This window comes from Pseudonaja textilis, chromosome 9 (assembly GCF_049901715.1).
Source record: "Pseudonaja textilis isolate UNSWEBS1 chromosome 9, rPseTex1.2, whole genome shotgun sequence".
Classification (NCBI taxonomy): Eukaryota; Metazoa; Chordata; class Lepidosauria; order Squamata; family Elapidae; genus Pseudonaja; species Pseudonaja textilis.
Window position 1 is genome coordinate 8,132,912 of NC_141998.1, and position 18,598 is coordinate 8,151,509.

The 18,598-nt window shown below is 36.6% G+C and overlaps 1 protein-coding gene across 1 annotated transcript; it reads left to right on the plus strand.

Moving 5' to 3' along the window:
• Positions 1 to 1,095: 1,095 nt before the first annotated feature.
• BNIP3L (BCL2 interacting protein 3 like) lies at positions 1,096 to 18,497 on the plus strand. The gene is made up of 6 exons (XM_026714954.2): positions 1,096 to 1,359; positions 8,551 to 8,737; positions 11,298 to 11,370; positions 12,380 to 12,483; positions 13,619 to 13,768; positions 15,548 to 18,497. Exons 1-6 carry the CDS (start codon positions 1,275 to 1,277, stop codon positions 15,594 to 15,596), a joined length of 648 nt encoding a protein of 215 aa, XP_026570739.1. The 5' UTR covers positions 1,096 to 1,274; the 3' UTR covers positions 15,597 to 18,497.
• Positions 18,498 to 18,598: the final 101 nt, after the last annotated feature.

Genomic DNA, 18,598 nt, shown 5'->3' on the forward strand with positions numbered 1-18,598 from the left:
TTTCAAGGGAGAATTGTGGAAAAGTACTATCAAGGACTGTTGTTGAAAATTCATTTTTACCTCCAGACGCTAATTGTAGAGGGAATGATGGAAGGGAAAAAGGAATACATCATGTCAATCTGATTGTGAAAAGCAATTGGCATGGAGAAACAAAATGTCTCAACCTTGGCGGCTTTAAGATGTGTAAGAATTCAGTTTTCAGAATTGTGCTAAATCGCTCTTGGTTTGATCCTGAATGGCTCTTCTTTCCAATTTTGATTTTTATTCTGCATTTTAAGTATGTGCAATACTGAATTATCCATTTTGTGATAAATATTTTTAGGCTGGATCTGGATGGGGAGGAACTCTTAGCATTAAATTGATGGACACATGGAGTACATTGTTCATTTGAAGCAGGCTCATCAGTTTCAGCAGCCAAATTACCTTCAGCTCTGTCCCTAATTTTCAGGAGAAGTTTAAAGTACTTTGCACTTCTTCCTGTCCCTCTGTTCTAAGATAGCAAAGTGTGCAGTTCCTGATCTTTATGAAACTTCAAGAAGTACTATCAAGGTAAAGAAAGTGAAAACGTGTTTTGTGCATCAGTTTTTATCTTTAGAGAATCAGTTCCCAACATTCCTGGATGTCTATTTTCTATGTAACTATTTATAGCACTTGTAAGACAGTTTATATCTGTTACCATCTCAGTGGACATTTTCCAGATCCCCTAGTTTGGTTACAATCTTGGGTTTTCCAGTGGTCCCCTATCCAAATAGAAACCAGACACCACCCTGCTTAGCTTTTCAAACCATCCTAAGGTGCTGCACCTCCCGATTTCATTATGAACCTCAAGCTATAATTTCCCCAGTTCAGCGCATGCGCAACAACAACAAAAAGCCCACCAAAGCGGGGGGTGGGTGGGTGGGGGTTGAGGGAAGCTGTGTGCGAGGATCGAGGACAAGCATGCGCATTCCCACCTGGGAATACCACGCCCCCTCTCCAGCTCCGAATGGCCTACGTGAGGAGCGTCAGGGAGGAAAGGCTCCATCTGGGTGAGGGGGAGGAGCCTGTGCCCCGGCTAGGGGCCAGGCTTCCACAGCGCGTGCGTAGCGGCTCGGTGGAGGCGGGGTCGCTGGGGCTGGCGTCGGGGAGCGTACAGATAGCCACTCGCGATCCCAGCTGTGCTGATATTATCACCACCGCCGCCGCGGGTCTTGTCCTCGAGAGCTGCCTCCGGTCCTCCACACGCTGCCTCGGACGGACCAGCAGCTCGCTCGCCGTCACCCCGTTCCGCCGCCATGTCGTCCCCTCAGGACTTGTCTCACCACAACAATAACAACAACCTGCCGCCCGAGGGGACGCCCACCGAGCCAGGCCTCAACAGTGAGTGGGCTGAGGGCGGGTCGGGCGGCTGCGGCTTCGGCGGTTCTTCCTTCATCTTCCCCTCATCTCCCTTTCTCTCAAATCTTCCCCGCTCCCGCGCAAGAAGAAGTGGGGTTTCCCCCCCCCGGTGGCGCTTAACCCCCCCCCACCCACCCAGGGCCCGTTGCTTGGCAGGGATTGGCTGGTCCCCTGGCCGCACGAGCGCCTGTGGGCCAATGAGAGAAAGGGGGGGGATGGCTGGCGGCGGGGAGGAGGGGGGGAGGGGGGCGAAGGGACACCTGAGCGGATGGGGCAACTTTCCCAACCCGGAGTGATCTGCAGCTTTGGACTACAACCCCCATAATGCCTTCACGTCAGCATGGGAGTTGGGATGGGGGGGTGGGGGAGAAAGAAGGGCGATTGATTAGACTGACTGCTTTGAAAACCAGTCCCTTTGAGGGGGCTTCATTGCCTCCCTCTCCCCCTACACAAAACCCCTCGGAGGTCGGTTGAGTTGAGCGAGGGTGATTGGCCTGGAGCATGGGGTGATTTTGAGTCAGCTGGGGATGGGAGCCTGGACCTTCTCTGCTTGTTTTTTCCCTAAGCCTCTGGCTCAAAAATGGGAGGGAGGGCAGAGGGAGATGAGTAGGAAAGGGACGAGCTGGAAGGAGCCCCATTGAAACGAGAACACCTTGCTCAACCTGGAATATCCAGCCTGTGAATTAATAGGGATATTGTATCACCAATCGCGTTCTGTCCATAGGGATTCTTAATCATCCAGGTCATGGTTGTCCCAAAGGTGTTTTCCCGCCCCCCCCCAAAAAAGGCAACTGGATTTTCTTCCCTTTGAAAACGTTTTACTTCTCATCAAAGACGTTTCTTCAGTACTGAAGAAACTTCTTAGATGTGAAGCGAAACGTTTTCAAAGAAAAACAAAGTCCAGTTGCCTTTTTTGAAAAAAATCACCTTTGGGATGTTCTGCCAACATGGCAATCTCCTGATGGCATCTCACTGTGGCTTATACTTTAAAAGAAAACCTCAAGATTTAAAGTTTATTACCCATTTTATTTTCTTAGCTTTAAAAAGCTAGTGACTCCTTTTTTCCTCCCTGAAAGGTTGATATACTGCCCATTTAAAAATAACTCTGAAACTTAAAGGCATTAGGTTAAAAGTGTGTGCTGGAACAGCCTTAAATTTTTGCTCTGTACTTTTTTTGTTCTTTGTGTTTGGAATAATGATGAATCTACTTTTCTGGTGTTTGTTATGTCATGGTATTTGTCTTTTAGTGCTGATGCTTCAAGAAACTTGTTTTTCTTCCTCACTACCCCCCCCCCCCCCAATATGCCACAGGGAATTTGGTTATTGCACTGGATTAAGTCTACTCAGGTTGTGTGGTAGATTGCTACCAGGTTAAAAAGGAGACAAATATGTATGATTGCTGTGGAACAGTCATCTAAAAGGAGAGTCATTCCTTTTAAAAGTGGGAGGTTTATGGACAGAGTTGATGAGGTGAGGTGATGGCATGTGACTGGCCTCGGGATATTATAAGGCAGAATGGAATGGAACTTTGTAAAAGAACTACAAATTAGTGATACTTTTTTCAGGATAGAAGGAACTGAGAGGTTGAATCCAGTTTTTATAACCTTTTAAAACACTTTGTTGAAGGAAAACTATTAACTTGCATAAAATAAGTATCAATGGGCTTTGGTTGCTGGGTTGTAAAAAGGATTTCACAAACAATTGTGAGGAGTAAATACATAGTATGGAAGGTTATGGAATGAGGGAATTGGGAATGGATGCTTCAAATGGAGTAATTAATTTCTTTGCTAGTGACCTTTGAAAAGAAGCTACAGCTGATGACCCGGGTGGGGACTAGAGCGTTCAGAATGTGTTTAGCTGTCAAGTCCTGTGTGTATAGTATTCTCTTGTATCCAGGTCCGTCAGTTCCTCTATTGGAAATTTTCATTCAACCTGTGGAGATAGCTTCAACTTGTAATGTGTGTGTGTGTGTGTGTGTGTGTGTGTGTGTGTGTGTGTATATATATTTTCTGAGGTTCTATGGGGTATTTATGTGTGTATCTTTGGTTGTTCGGGTTTTCTCCGTAAAATTCGAAGTATCTAGGCAACGTTTGATGAAGTCTCATTCATCATCTTCAGGCTTCTGTCTCCAGCTCTGTGCTTCTCAGAGTAATGAGAGTGCTTACTCTGAGAAGCACAGAGCCGGAGACAGAAGCCTGAAGATGATGAATGAGACTTCATCAAAACGTTGCCTAGATCTCAATTTACGCGGAGAAACCCTGAACAAAAAGACAACAACACACACACACACACACACACACACACACACACATATATATATATATATATATATAGTGTGTGTGTGTGTATGTATGTATGTATGTATGTATGGCATTCAGCTTTGTTCGAGTATTTTCCCATATCATTATGGTTGTGCTTTTAAAGTTGTAGCAATGTTTTGGCAGAATTTCATCTGCCATCATCAGGCTTCTGTATTGTGTTCGTCTGTAAGTCAGACTTTCACAGCCATTTCTGTTTTAAATTTGGTGCTAACCTGCTGTGCCAGAATGGTTTTTCCTTCATCCTGATTGGTTGGGAGTCTTGGTCTGTGTTTATTGTATATATATGTGTGTATATATATTTGTGTGTGTGTGTGTGTGTGTGTGTATATCTATATATATATGTCTCTCTGTCTCTCTCTCTCTCTCTGTGTGTGTGTGTGTGTGTGTGTGTGTGTATTGTTTTTTTGTTGTGGTATGAGTTTTTGGTCTTTAACCAATATTCTCTGATTTGTATTTAATATTTTCTTATTACTTGTTAGTTTTTTCTGAGTTAATTGTGTTTGGGGCTGTAGATATTATGGATTTGTTGTTTGGAACTCTTGCACAAAATACCTCTTGTTTGGTTTTTTGATGGGGGGTAAATTAGTATAATTAATATAATTGCATTAATATATTGCATTGATATTGTGCCACAATCAGATGTTACTTTCAGCTTCATTTTTAGGAAATATTTGAACCTGGTGTAAATATTTCTTGACCTGCATTGTGTTATAAAATTCCATATGATTTTTTCAGCAACATATGCTGGAAACAAAATATATTTTATTAAATTATTTGGGGGAAGTTGTTCCTCCTTTTGTTGAAATAGCAATATGAACAAAAAGCGTGTGAGGAAAATCAAAGTTGATATTGCACAGGACAGTTGAAGGAAAAAGGTTAGGGACTGTTACCTTCCTATGTTCTTTTTTTTTAAATTGAGCCCTTGCTTTCATGTGTTAGTTCTTAGCCTTCTTAAAGAAAATGTGGTTCCCTAATAGTTCCAAAGGAAATGCATAAAAATCATTCATATGTAGACAGGCCACCTTAGTGAAAATTTTATGGGTATCCATCATTCTTTTATTGCCAATATTTAATGTTGTGTTTCCATTTAAAAAAAAAAAAACATTTGTTTTGACTTTGTTGTAAACTATCCAAAATCTGCTAGGAATATAGGGCAGGTTACAAACATTGTTAAATAAATATAAAACAGGACAGGACTGCTAGGAGATACTTCAGCCATATGATTAGAACATATAAAGAGAGGGAATGTGTATATTTACAGAGAGGTAAACCACACTAAAATGCCTCTGTTCCTTCATCAGGATTTTGCTACATTATCTCATTATAATTTTTATGTATATAACCTCCAAGCATAGAAGCAAATAATATCCACATAACAATGAACCATGTGGCTAAATAGTTGTATAAACATCAAGCAGTTATGAATTTATTGTGGAATTGTACATGTGATATAAAAAAGCTGTACATTCAGGAACAGGAGTGAACAGAAGACATAGTACACTTGGATTTACATGTAGATTTAAAAAAATACTTTGTAGAAGATAGATGGGATTTTTTTGACTGCCAATTGCTTACTAGTTATTCAAATCATTTATTCACCTAAATTATATTGCTGAAATGAAGAGATAATGTAATGAAGAATAGGTTTTTATTTCAAAGAAGTCTTAGCTTAATTTTTTGCTGATTACACAAAACGAAGAAAATTCTTTTAATTTCAAATATACTGTATGTTGTTTGGGAATTTAGTTTTAGTTTATTATCATTGCACTTCATACAACGAAATCAAATTTGCTGTAATTATTGGGTGTTTGGATTTTAATGCATTCTAAAACAAGTTGATTCCAAGTGATTTGATTTTGCAGTTGATTTATCATTTTATTTTGTTACATTTATAAGGTGGATTCTGTTTATGGTTTAAAACCTCATACATAGTACTCCAAGGGTATCAAACTCGCGGGCTGGATGAATCAGGTTCTGGCCTTGCCCCCACCTGGTTTAACAAAGGGGAAAAAAGACTCCAAGTATCACGTGATGCCACGAGTTTGACACCCCTGTAGTACTCCTTGCTATACCCTCCTCCCTTTCCTCCACAAAAATAACTCTATTAAGAGAGGTTAAGTTGAGAGAGGGATTGGCTCAAAGTCACTGAATTTCCATGGTTGAGGAGGAGTGGAACTTGACTCTTTCCCCTTAAGAATGTCGCCACCTCGGGTTTTGACTTTTCTGCCTGCTAAATGATTGCTAGTAACAGTTAAATCCTGTTTTCAGTTAATAAGATCATATACACAATATAAGAATTCTATCCAAGCATGGGCGCAGATTTGCCAAGACAGATTAATACAAGGTAGTCTCAACAACAGTTTATTTAGTGATTGTTCAAAGTAATGACCATTTTTCACACTTATGACTGTTGCAGCATCCACATGGTAATGTGATTTACACTTGAATGCTTCACAACAGACATGACAGTTGCAGTGTCCTAGAGTCACGTGGTCCCTTTTTGTGATCTTCTGACAAATATGGTCAATGGGGAAACTAGATTCACTTAACAACTGTGTTACTAATTCAAGAATTACAATGATTCACTCAACAAATATGGCAAAAAAAAAAAGTCAGAATATATACATCTGTTCAGGAAAGCTTCTGGTAGTTTTAATATATTTACTGTGTAGACCAAGGCTGTCAAACTCTCAACCTGTGGGCCAGATGCATCACGCCCTGGCCACATCTGGTTTAGTGAAGTGGAAAAAAAGTCACGATATGTCATGTGACACTGCCGTGATGATGCGAGGTTGACACCCCTGGTATCTACCCTTAAAATATTTGCAGTATAATATAACATGCTTGACTTTACCACTCCTAAGCAAAAAGGGCAAGTATGTTCTCCTAGGGAAGCTTTCCAACAGAGGAAATGGAAGAGCATTCAATCAAGCCTGGTACAAGATTGTGTAATAATTAAGCAATTCCAAAGTGAAAGGATGTTTGGTTGCAAATGCTGTTTGAGCTCCAAATTCCAGAGCAAAACTATTAGGAACTAAATTCAGTTGATTTTGCCATTCTTGGCCAGGTTGCACTTTTTAAAAAGAATCATGGCACAGATTCTGAAATTTAACTAATGGAATCTGCTTCTAGACTAAATGGAATTTGTCAGAGATTATTACAGTAATCAAGTCTATTAGATAAAAGTTCAGTTTTAACCAAAAATTAAAAATTGCCACCCAAGCATGAATTCTCTACCTTTAGTAGACAGCCAGTTTGATGTACTGATGCTGTCCTAGTAACCAGGAAAGTATGGGTTCTAGTCCTGCCTTCGGCATGAAAAACTGGTTGGGTGACTTTGAGCTAGTCATACTCTCTCAGCCCAATCCACCTCATAGGGTTGTTGTTGTGGGGGAAACAGGAGGAAGGAGTGTTGTGTATGTTTGTCACTTTGACTTACTTAGAGGAGAATAAAGGCAGAATTTCCTTTTTAAAAAATCTAATAAATAAAGTAAATTAGCCTCCAGCTGAAGGATGGCATTTGGAGCACATTGGGATCCGAAGTATTGCTTTCAAGAAATTGGACTGAAAGCTGAGAGCACTATAATGGTTGGAATATGGACAACTGGATTCCTTATGAAAGCTGAGCCTTAAGTAATACAGTAGAAGCAGATATGAATCTGTTTCCTTTTACATAGAAAAACCCTAAAATATCTATTGCATTTTCATTTTCTTCTGGGGCATAAAATAGTAACTCCTGATATTTAAAACATTTAATCTGCTCAGTGATGTTCCAATATTTTGATCCAGAGTTTTGGAGGAAGAAAAATAGACCTTTGTCTTATATAATCAGAAGATTATTATCTGTACATTGTTAAATTAGATTCTGTACTGTTCTTGAGATCATCTCCAAAAAGTCACTGAACCTTTGCTGGCCATTGGAGAGATGAGAGTCCAGTTCTTACAAGTCTGTAAACTAGACGTAGAAAAATAAACCTAATTAAAAAGCCCTGCCAAATCCATTTCTGGTTCAAGTTACTTACTATCTGTAAGATGCCCCAAAGGGTTCATCTTACTTGCAGGCCTGTGTTCACCTGTGGCTTATAAATTAGTAGTAGGCATAGTTGGAGGTATAAAACTTACCTCACAGGATTTTTTCATCAGATGGAATCAAAGGTACTCTCAAAATTCCAAGTGCAACATAAAGTGGTAGGGTTACTTAAGTTTTTTTCATCTATGTGATGTAAGACTCAAATTTCCCTGCTCTAAAACCTATTGCTCCTTGGACAGAAGATTCTGTACCAGCCAGCCCTGAAGTTGCATAAACAGGTTCTTGGCATATAGATTAATTATGTTCAAGAGGCTTATAGGGTAGTTAGTCAGATCAGCTCTACTGAGTTTCTTAAACTAGGAAGGATCACTTTCAGTACCCAATTGCTAGGAATGAGGACAATGGTTAATCGTGCATTTGCAATCCATGTGCTTTTTATTGCAAATTGTGAATTCTCTATAGAGAGAAAATTTCTAAATAAAGGAGACAAATTCAGTTTTCCCCCAAAAGGTCCTTATCATGATTTCTTATCTAGGATTCCAGAAATAACAATTCTAGTTACTTTACAAAATTAAAACACTTTCTTAATGTCTAACTTCTATAATATTTTTAAAAATGATTTCTAAATTACTAATTAGAAACATAGAAAGTTGTTTGCATGTACCCTTTTCAAGAATAGTTCAAAATAATTGGGAGTAAATAAAACATTTTCTTTTTTCCCAGTTATCAAAATTTGGTATGACTGCACAATTCTGCATTGTGTTAAATGCTCTATTTGGACTTGGCCTGTAGTTTCTGATGAGATATCTGACTGTTCAATAGGTTCCTGGGTAGAACTGCAGATGAATGGGAATGGGAATGATAATGACAACAGCAATGCAAAAAATGGGGGTCTAGAACATGTTCCTTCGTCATCTTCCATCCACAACGGAGATATGGAGAAGATACTTCTCGATGCTCAGCATGAGTCTGGACAAAACAGTTCAAGGGGTAGTTCTCATTGTGACAGGTAAGCACCTATTTTTTACATTTTTAAAAATATTTTGGGATGAGTTATTTTTTGGAACTGTCACTAGTATTTCATTTCCTAGAATGCAGTTTTAGCTGGACTTATGCCGTATATTAAGCCAGACGATTTATATTTATTTGTTTGTTTGTATACATACACACACACACACACATTATATATATTGCTATATAAATACGTAAATTGTTTTTATGGACTTTGACCTTTTTCAGTTTTATTTAAGTTTCTTGTATTATATAAGGAAGGCTAGAAGGAAATTCTGAAGGAAAAATATTTTGTACTTGGATAACTGCCCCGTATAATCAGTTGTTTAAATCTGCTGTTTATTTTGCAGTAGATTCTTTCTATTTATGGAATAGGTTGGGGACAAAACCTGTTTCTTTACTAAAAATAATTATGTGGGCAAGAGTCCATTATGTTTATATTGTATTATATTAAAGTGGTAATAAAATTAACAAGGCACTAAAACCACAGAATTAAAAAGTCAGTCCTTCGTTAGTACACTAGGTCTGTTATGTGTTATATCTGTGCCCTCAAATTGTCTGCTTCTGTTAAAGATGATTATCTTCACTGCTTAAAAGTTTGAAGCTTGTTTTTAATATAATGTTCTTTGTAGCCCTGTTTTTCAATATGCTATGAAGAGATCTTCATCAGATCACTGAAATTGCATGCGTTAGGAATTCATGCAGCTATTTTACATAAGAAATTCTCTACTTATTTGTAGTCACAAAGATAATAAAACTAATAAAAGCAACACTTTTTAAGTATTATCAAAATATACTTTTTTCCTATAGTCAAATTGTAGAAATAGAAGTATGTTCTGCTAATGATTGTTCATCTCTTAATATGCTGTTTATCTGAGGATTAATTTTCTTAATCAGATTAAAGATGTCTTAAACATCAATTTCAGTCTGATGCTGGTATGTTGCTTACCAGGGAAGAGACCTGGTTCAGGAATTAGATACTGAATGATTTAGTGGAGGTGGGTGTAACTGTATTTCCTCCCAGGAAACAACAGAAGAGGAGTTAAACTCCTATAAAGAGGAACTCCTTATTAAAAGGAAGAAGCAAGGGAAAGGCACATAAATAGAGACAAGGAAAGTTTTCCAGTAGACACATGTGAAAGTTAATTATCAAATAGGTAGGGTAAACAAACTGATGCTAAATCAGGCCACTATCAAAAAACAAACAAACAGAAATTGAATTTCCTGCCACAAAAAGAATAGCTTTTTAATACAGAGTAGACAGGAAAAAAAGTCTCAAGCAATGTGAATGCTAATTATTTTAAATAGAACTCACATTTAATATCCAGCAGTTGCTAACAAAATCCTTCTTCGTAACTCTTCTGCAATAAATTACTGATCAGAAATTTCTGTATTCTTTTGTGCCTGGTTAAGTTATTTCAAATCCACGTGCCAAGGACAGTCTTAACAGCTAATGATACTTTTTTTTTGTTGCTGTTATCAACTTTGAACATAAACGTTTAACTGCTTTTGCAGTCCTCTGAGAAAGCACCAGATAAAAACTGTTTGAATTAAATTTCCAATTTAGAGGGCAGCCATAGTCACAACCAACACATTGGTGTACAATCATTTGTTTTATACAGCAGATATATCAATATTGGCTTCTTCCTCAATTAAAATTATAAAGTAGTTTTGTGTGCATTTATTCAATTTTGGCCATGTCTATTTCCTCAGAAGAGAATTAAGAATGCTGTTTTCTCATTGGAGTTCTCTTAACACCAGTGTTGTCTCTGATAGACAAGCATTACCTGTAGAGAAATAAATCTGATTTGGAAATCCTTCTAGACTCATGGTTCCTCCCCAAGCTGCAGGTAGAAGCTGTGGCAAAGAGAACTTTTGCCCAATTTCAGATGGGGCACTAATTGCACTCTTAACCTGCTGCAGAAGGATCTGGTTGCAGTAACTCTTGCCCCCATTATCACTTGGTTTGATAAACACAATGTAGGGAAAGGAAATTACTTTAAAGGCTACTTGGAAACTATGAGTTGGTTTTCAGGTACAATTTAAAGTTTGAGTTTTAAATCTGTGAAGCTTTTTATGGCTTGATACCAGGTTATTGCAGGGCTGCCTACTCCCAAGTTGAATCAGTCCAATCGCTAGATCTCTTATTGAGAAATTCCTTGTAGTTCTTCGCTTCTGACAGGAAAGGAAAGTTAAGGAAAGGAATGGTCTCCTAGTAGAAATCAGACTATCCCTTTCTTTGATAGCTTTCAGGAAGAAACTTTAAGAAGCTATTCCTCAGAGAGTTTTAATGATACAACAGGCTGTACTATCTTTATTTATATTGCATTGATCTTATTCCTGTTATATCTAAAGGTTTTATGGTTTAGTGATTAAGCTGCAGTTTTAATGTACTATAGATACTTTATTATCTGAGCCATTGAAAACTCATATTAATAGGAGATAAAAACATTAAATAAATATATGTTTTGTAGTAGGTGTAAATGAAAATTAATAACAATGCTTTGTAGTCACATTCTACAGAAAAATAACAGTGATAATATCTTTCTTTTCTGCAGTCCTTCTCCTCCAGAAGATGGACAGATAATGTTTGATGTGGAAATGCATACAAGTAAAGACAATAGTTCTCAGGTATTTTCCTTCTGTTTATCTACAATCCTGTTTGTGAAGGATTAAGATAGCACAATTTTAAAACTATTCTAGCAGTGAGTTTTTATTGACTATCTAATCCTGATAAGTAATTTAATAGTTGTATTTTTTTCCAGTGGAGAGACACTCTTTTTACTTAAAATGAAGTTTTTATGCTCTTACAGGCATTTAACTTGTATTGTTATTGTATGAAGTCTTTGATAACATACTTGAGTATCTTTGTGCCACCAAAAAATTATCAGTCAGCAACTGGTCATTTAAGACAGCTTCAGATAATATATTAATTCTTATGGCAGGGTAACTAAAGTTTTGAACAAGCTTTTTGAATTTTGATGGTAGAATATTAATTTAATTAAGAATATTGCTCTCACCTATAAATACTTGTCATATTTTTAGAAGTTCTGTAGTAAATTGCCTGCAACCTGTAGATGTATTTGTTTCATTTCATGGAGACTTAATGGTTACAATTACACTTAACTGCTATCTAGGATTTCAGGATCTTCAAGGTGTAGGTCCATTGTAAACTGATTCATATTAGTCAAAGCAATAAGAATATTATTAAATATAGGAAGAGAAGATGACCAGGCAAAGAGATGAGTTATATTTAGATAAATATGTAACAAACTGACTGAACAAATTCAGTTTTTGTTAAACGGAGTTATTTTCCCAGCTGCATTTTGAGTCTTTCCATAATTTCGGACCGATTTTAATGGCTTATGTTTATTTTTTCTATTATGATAATTACTTTTTGAAATAAAAGAATGCATGTGATAAAAACATGCTGTGGGCTATGTAAACAAAATACAGTTTCTTGTAAATAGCATAAAACTGGTTCAAATGAAATATTTTAGTTGTTCCTGATCTGAATTTTTATAAGGCTGTCAGAATTGCCAGCATAGTCTGCCTATCTCCTGGTCAGTGTTCTGCAGGAAATACTAAGAGAACAATTGAACTGAACAAATTACATAATTTATTTATTATGTACTTTCAGTCTGAAGAGGAAACAGTAGAAGGTGAAAAGGAAGTGGACGTTTTGAAGAAAAGTTCTGACTGGGTATCAGATTGGTCAAGTAGACCAGAAAACATTCCTCCCAAGTGAGTTGAAATCTTTTGTAATAAATATACTTTTGCTGAGAAGAAATGTTGATTGCAACAGAATATTAAAATAATTGTTTTAATTATAAGCTTCAGTAAGCTAAGAGTAAACAACAATCCAATCAAGGAACCACTAAGACCACTCCCACCAACATTAACCGGGCAAGCCATAAATATGGCATATCCCACTAACTTGTCCAAAGGCTTACCTTTAGAATGAACTACCCAAACCAGCTGTTTTGAAATGTTTTGCACATTCCAGGTCCCTTTCAACTTGAGCTACCAAATTTTAATTAAGAGTTTTTTTTGCAATTCTGAGTTAAGAAATCCATGAAAACTGTTGATCATACCCTTTAGATGTAGCAGTTCTTTTTCAACTCTACCTTAATAAAAGCAGAAAAAAAGGAAAATGTCCCTCCATGACATAATTTTTGCATAATTTGTCTTACTACTTTGGCCTTCTTTGCCCAAGGTAAAATACAGCAGAGCCGCTAAAATGTTGCTCATTGCTGCATTCCAGGGAATTACCCATCAATTTGCTTATGTCTGTTGCCTTGCTTGTTAACAAAAATATGCTGGGTTTGTTTTCTATAAATGAGTCAAACCTAGCTGGCGTTCTTCTTGATATAAATTGCCTTCCTTTATAAGAGTGAAAACAGTGCTTTGTTCATCAGTAGCATGAGAAAATAGCAGTTTCTGTTCCTGTGGACCTCTGTAGTCTGATCTCATTACGTATTCACCATGGAAGCAAAATTGTTCCATGCTTGAAAATATCGAAAAAGTAATTTAGCAAGACTTAATAGTTTAATCATGGCTCACTAATTTGAACTTGTTGTTTTCCTCATTTCTGCTAAGACTGATCTAATGTTTGTTGGATACCCAAGAATGCTGTTCTGTTTTAAGATTCTTAAATTTGGAAAAAAAATTCTATAATAAAATTCAAATAAAGTCTGACATGCAGAATTTCTATTATGTAACATTGGGATGTTCTGTTAGAGATTTCTTAGCTATTGGCCCATGTTTTCATGTCTGAAAGAAGGCTTTCCATTACAGTTTGTAACTCTAGCTTTATTGTTGTTTTCAAGTTTCAATATATTCTGTACAATATATTCTATCCTCCCCCCACTCTTTTCAGGGAGTTTCACTTCAGACATCCTAAACGAGCAGTGTCTTTAAGTATGAGAAAGACTGGAGCTATGAAAAAAGGTGGCATTTTCTCAGCTGAATTTCTTAAGGTTTTCATTCCGTCTCTGTTCATATCTCATGTTTTGGCTTTGGGACTAGGGTAAGTATGACTATATACATTGAATGATCAGAATGATGAGGATTATTTTCAATGGTTCTTAAAGCTTTGAATTCCAGAATTGTTCCCAGCAACTTCCAAGAATAGTGCTGGTGGGAGTGCCAGTTTTTTTGAAAAGAGAAGAAAATAAGAATATACTAGAGCAATATTATATAGCAGAGTTAGTATAGGACTGCCTGGAATGAGAGGTACATTATAAAATCAGCTGCAGAATGATGGGGAGAAAAGCCTAAAATATTTTCGCATCATTCTACTGTAGAAGAAAATAAATTCCTACTATTGCTTTTCTGAAAGGGTAACCCCAGCTCCTCCTGGGTTTCTTTGGTTCTCTGTGAGTAGGTTCTTTCTTAGTAAGAATTGACATTAAGTAGGAAGTGCTACTTTAACAACAAAAAGCAGAGCTAAACTGCAAGAAGTATTTGATTAAAGGATGGATGTACATTATAGATGTCATGACTGCTTTTCTTAATAACAATTGAAATTATCATGAAAAAAACTGGGGACTTTTTGGTGGTGGTGATTGGCAGATACATCAAGTTCTGCTTAGTTGCCAGGGATTTTTTTTCCTTTTGAGTTTTTATTAAGGGGCTAGCTTAGGAAACAATTATAAGTGTGTTTATTACTTTATACATTTTGTATCAATAGCTGATAAACAACAAGAACAATCCCTACACTTAGTTAAGGAACAGTTGTTTTCAGAATGTTTTGAAAATCTATAGAGGTAATTTTCATGTTTCCTGATAATGTTACAATTACTTATCCTTTACCTAATTTAAATGATCCCAACAATTCCTTTATTGGGAGGAGGAGATTGTGAGGAATGGTACTTCTGGGATCTACTTCGTTATGTTTTATGTTTAGATCCATGTAGAAAACCAGAGATAATGACTTTAGCTCTGGAGTTAACTTTCTGTATCGACACCAAGGAGCTCATAGTATTTCCAAGCGAACAGCTACTCTTGATCTGTTATGTTAATAACAATCTGTCAGTAGTTATATGCTCTAGAACTTGTGGCCCATAGGCTGGATGTGTCACAGGCCTTGCCCATCCCATCTCCACAAATGGGAAAAAAAGTCGTGAAACATGATGCCGCGAATTTGATACCCATGTGCTACAGAATTTAATATATTTCATATTTGTCCAGATTTATAAATAAATAGCAAACAAAATACTTCAGAAATGCAGGAGAAAAGTGTGCACAGTACCATGTGCTTTTTCAGATACCAGACATCTACTTCTAATTAAGGAAATGGAAGTAGGAGATAGCAACAGCACTTAGATGTATATACTTCTTCATAGTGCTTTATAGCACTCTCTAAGTGGTTTATAAAGTAAGTATATTTCCCCCAACAACGTGGGTCCTCATTTTACCAATCATGGAAGGCTGCGTCAACCTTGAGCCGGTGAGAATCGAACTACTGACAGCAGAATTAGCTTGGAGTACTGATTCTAAACACTGCCACCATGGCACAGATCTCTACCTACATAAAATAAACCATAAGAGTTTCACCATTTTTACTTTCGTTGCCAATTGCAGGTGCTAATGATAATTTTCTTCACGAAACATGTTAGCTGCACATCATGTTTGCATGCTTTGTAAAAAAAATGGCATGAACAAGTATCAATGTTTCCTTAATTTTAATTTTCTTAATGGATGTTAGATTTGCAACATGGTTTGGAAGAATAAAATAAGCTGAAAAGATCTTTGGGGCAGGGGCAGTTATAAGTACCAATGTACTTTGCTTTGCATTTCATTGCAGTATCTACATTGGAAAGCGACTGACCACACCTTCAGCTAGCACTTACTGAAAGAAGCAATGCACAAATCCTGGAAATCTTGTGATGATCTGTGAAGGAATTAATGTCCTACTAGTACCATTGGAACTTGAGACAATTCTAAGCATGATCTTCCTCCCCCTCGCCAACCTTCACCTTTTTATAAATATCCCGGTTCCACTAACTTTTGGAATTTAGTATTGTGTTGGAACCCTGTGGAGATGTTTCACTAGTTGTCTTTTCCTGACCACCTTCCGTATCCTGCAGGACACATCAGAGTTGCCTAACCAAGTTTACAGTTGCCTACATGTCTCAAGGGCTTCTTTCAGTGCAAAATGCCATCAGCAAATTATAATTGTTATCAGTGATGCCTCTGCCATTTCTTTATTACAATACCAAATAATCTGCCCAGTGCTTAAATGAAATCTTCCCATTTTTAAAAGAGACTGATAATTAACAGAACCTGCTTATAAAACAAAAATAATTGGCAGGTTTATTTTCGCTCTGCAATTTGTTTTGCAGTTGTCTTAGGTTAATATTTTTTTTAATTTCAGGAGGCAAAAACTTCACAGACATAAAAAAAGAATTAGAATTTGATTTCTCGGCAAGTTTGAATACCAAGTACCTGTCATTAGGATGTGTTTCCATCAAGTAGTGAATTTATTTCTGATAGCATTGGCCAGCATTTAGGTTTTTAAAAACTATTTCATTATTTGCATGCAAAGAAATTTCTAGTATTCTTCTGCATTTTATTTAATGGAAGTCTTACTTTCAGAGTAGTTTGACTTGAAGTATCTTTGAAGTATTTAGACTCCATGTAAAAAGAGATACCTATATATTACTTGGGAACAGTCTTGCAGTTCTTTTTTTTTTTAGATGTCTTCTGTGGTTGAGTTCCACTTCTATATTCATGGTTTGAATCTCTCATTTGCAATTGCTGAAATCCTAAGGATTTTGGTGTCAAATCTTTATTACAGTCATAAATAGCATAAAAGATTTTGGGTAATAACTTAGAAATCTCACTAATGGGAATATTTACTTTGTTTTGCTTCAGGTACACTTTTTCCCTTAATTCAAATTTTTAAATTTAATATAGACCAATATTCCTAAATAGATTTATTTTGATGTTTAAGCTTTATAGCATCATTTTGAAAGCTTTCCTTCGAATTGAGCTCTCCTTGTATTTCATGGAGAAGCCCTGTAGTTTGCTTAGTCGAATATAGAAATAGCTTGCTTTTCTTCCACAAAGTTTTTTTGACTTCCTCATTATTCAACTGTTCCTTGTGGTTCCCACACACAGAAGTACTAACCTTGCCCATTTGTATTTGATGACAGACTTGGTTATCCAAGTGTGTGTGTGTGTGTGTGTGTGTGTGTGTGTGTGTGTGGTACCTGCTGAGTTTTTTTTTCCCCTGCTCATGCATGTGCTCTGCATGTTAATCAGAGCAGGAGGTAGCAGCTAGATGACTGGGTCTGGGCTTGGAAGGTAAGCAAAGTTGGATCTGATGAGTATTTAGAGGGAAAACCACATAGCAAAGATTGCAGACTTGACTTAGGGACTCAATAAAAACCAGAAGAAGCTATTGATAGGTCAGGTCCATATTGGTTGCCAAGGAAGCAACAGGGGCCTGTTGAGAATGTCCATCAGCAAGTAAGCTTAATTTGAAGAAGGCTTCACATGCTACATATTGAGGTAAGCATGGCTAATTTTAAAACAGAATTCAGTAGAGTCTGCAATATTATTAGACTGACAACAAAGCTTATACAAAATCTTAAGATTGATAAGACCTTTGAAAACTTAATAGCGCAAGAATGATAGCTAGTATCACCGAAATAAGCGAAATATGTGATGTGAAGAGGATTTTCATGATATCCATTCCTAAAATATCTTTGTTTCAACCTTGTTTCTTTATAATTTACTGTAAATCTCAATCTTTCTCCCTCTCCCCCTTCCATCCAGTAGGTTATGCATATTCTTGAAAACCTGTAAGAGGTTTTTTGCCCTTTCAGCTTTGAATAGTAGCACTTGTATTACTTTATTTCCTGTGTGGATATTGGAATAATTTTGAGGTGATTGAATAGAATAAGGATTGTTTAAAGCAACAATTAAAAACCAAGTGTAGAAGTCCAGAGTACTTTTCAAAACCAATTATTTTATTGCATTTTGTTATAATTGGACCATGACATACGTATAAAATTTGGACAATGTTTATTAAAAACTGGGGGGAAAAAATCACTTCTGCCCAAAATACATTATAATTAATCTGCATGATGCTATTTGATAAGCTAGAAGGCGTATATCTTAGTGAATCAATACCTTCAAGGCATCTGTGAGATTAAAACTGATGAAAAAAAGTCATTGGCATTTATATACCTGATCACTATTGAGCTTTTTGCCGTTGCAGTGTTCCAAAGCAGTATTTATTACTAACTGATTAGAAGCTTGAAATATCCTAACTTTTTATATTACAAAATGGACCAGTTTGTTAAAATTTGAAAGAAATACCAGTTGTAATGCTTTGTTTAAGTTAAACATTATTAAGTAGCTTTATACTTGTTTACAGTTTGAGGGGAAACACGACTCATTTTTCAAACAATGAATGAAAAATGGGATGCGCCATTTGTACATAGGATAAAGCAGAAATGCATAAGCTCGCACATTAGAAGAAGCAGCAGGCTGAACTGCAACACTAAACAACGCAAACAAATTCAATTATTTACTACTTTTAAAAAATGAAAACCGAACACTAAGAAATCACTTTAAAACAACAACAAAAAACATATTGCTGAAATTATTGGAGGTAAATGAGCCAAAGTGATTATGCATTCTTCATCTTTAGTTAGCACTTTGTAACATGATGATATACAGTTTACAGTACATGTATAAGGTGTAGCTATAAAATTTTGTGCCATTAAAGCTGTCACAAAACTGAATTTGGTGGTTGCTTGTCAGTGTTTTACACAATATTTAGTTCATAGATTTATGTGGCTGCCATGACACATTGCCAGGAAGTCTTCATAAGGATCATGTTTAG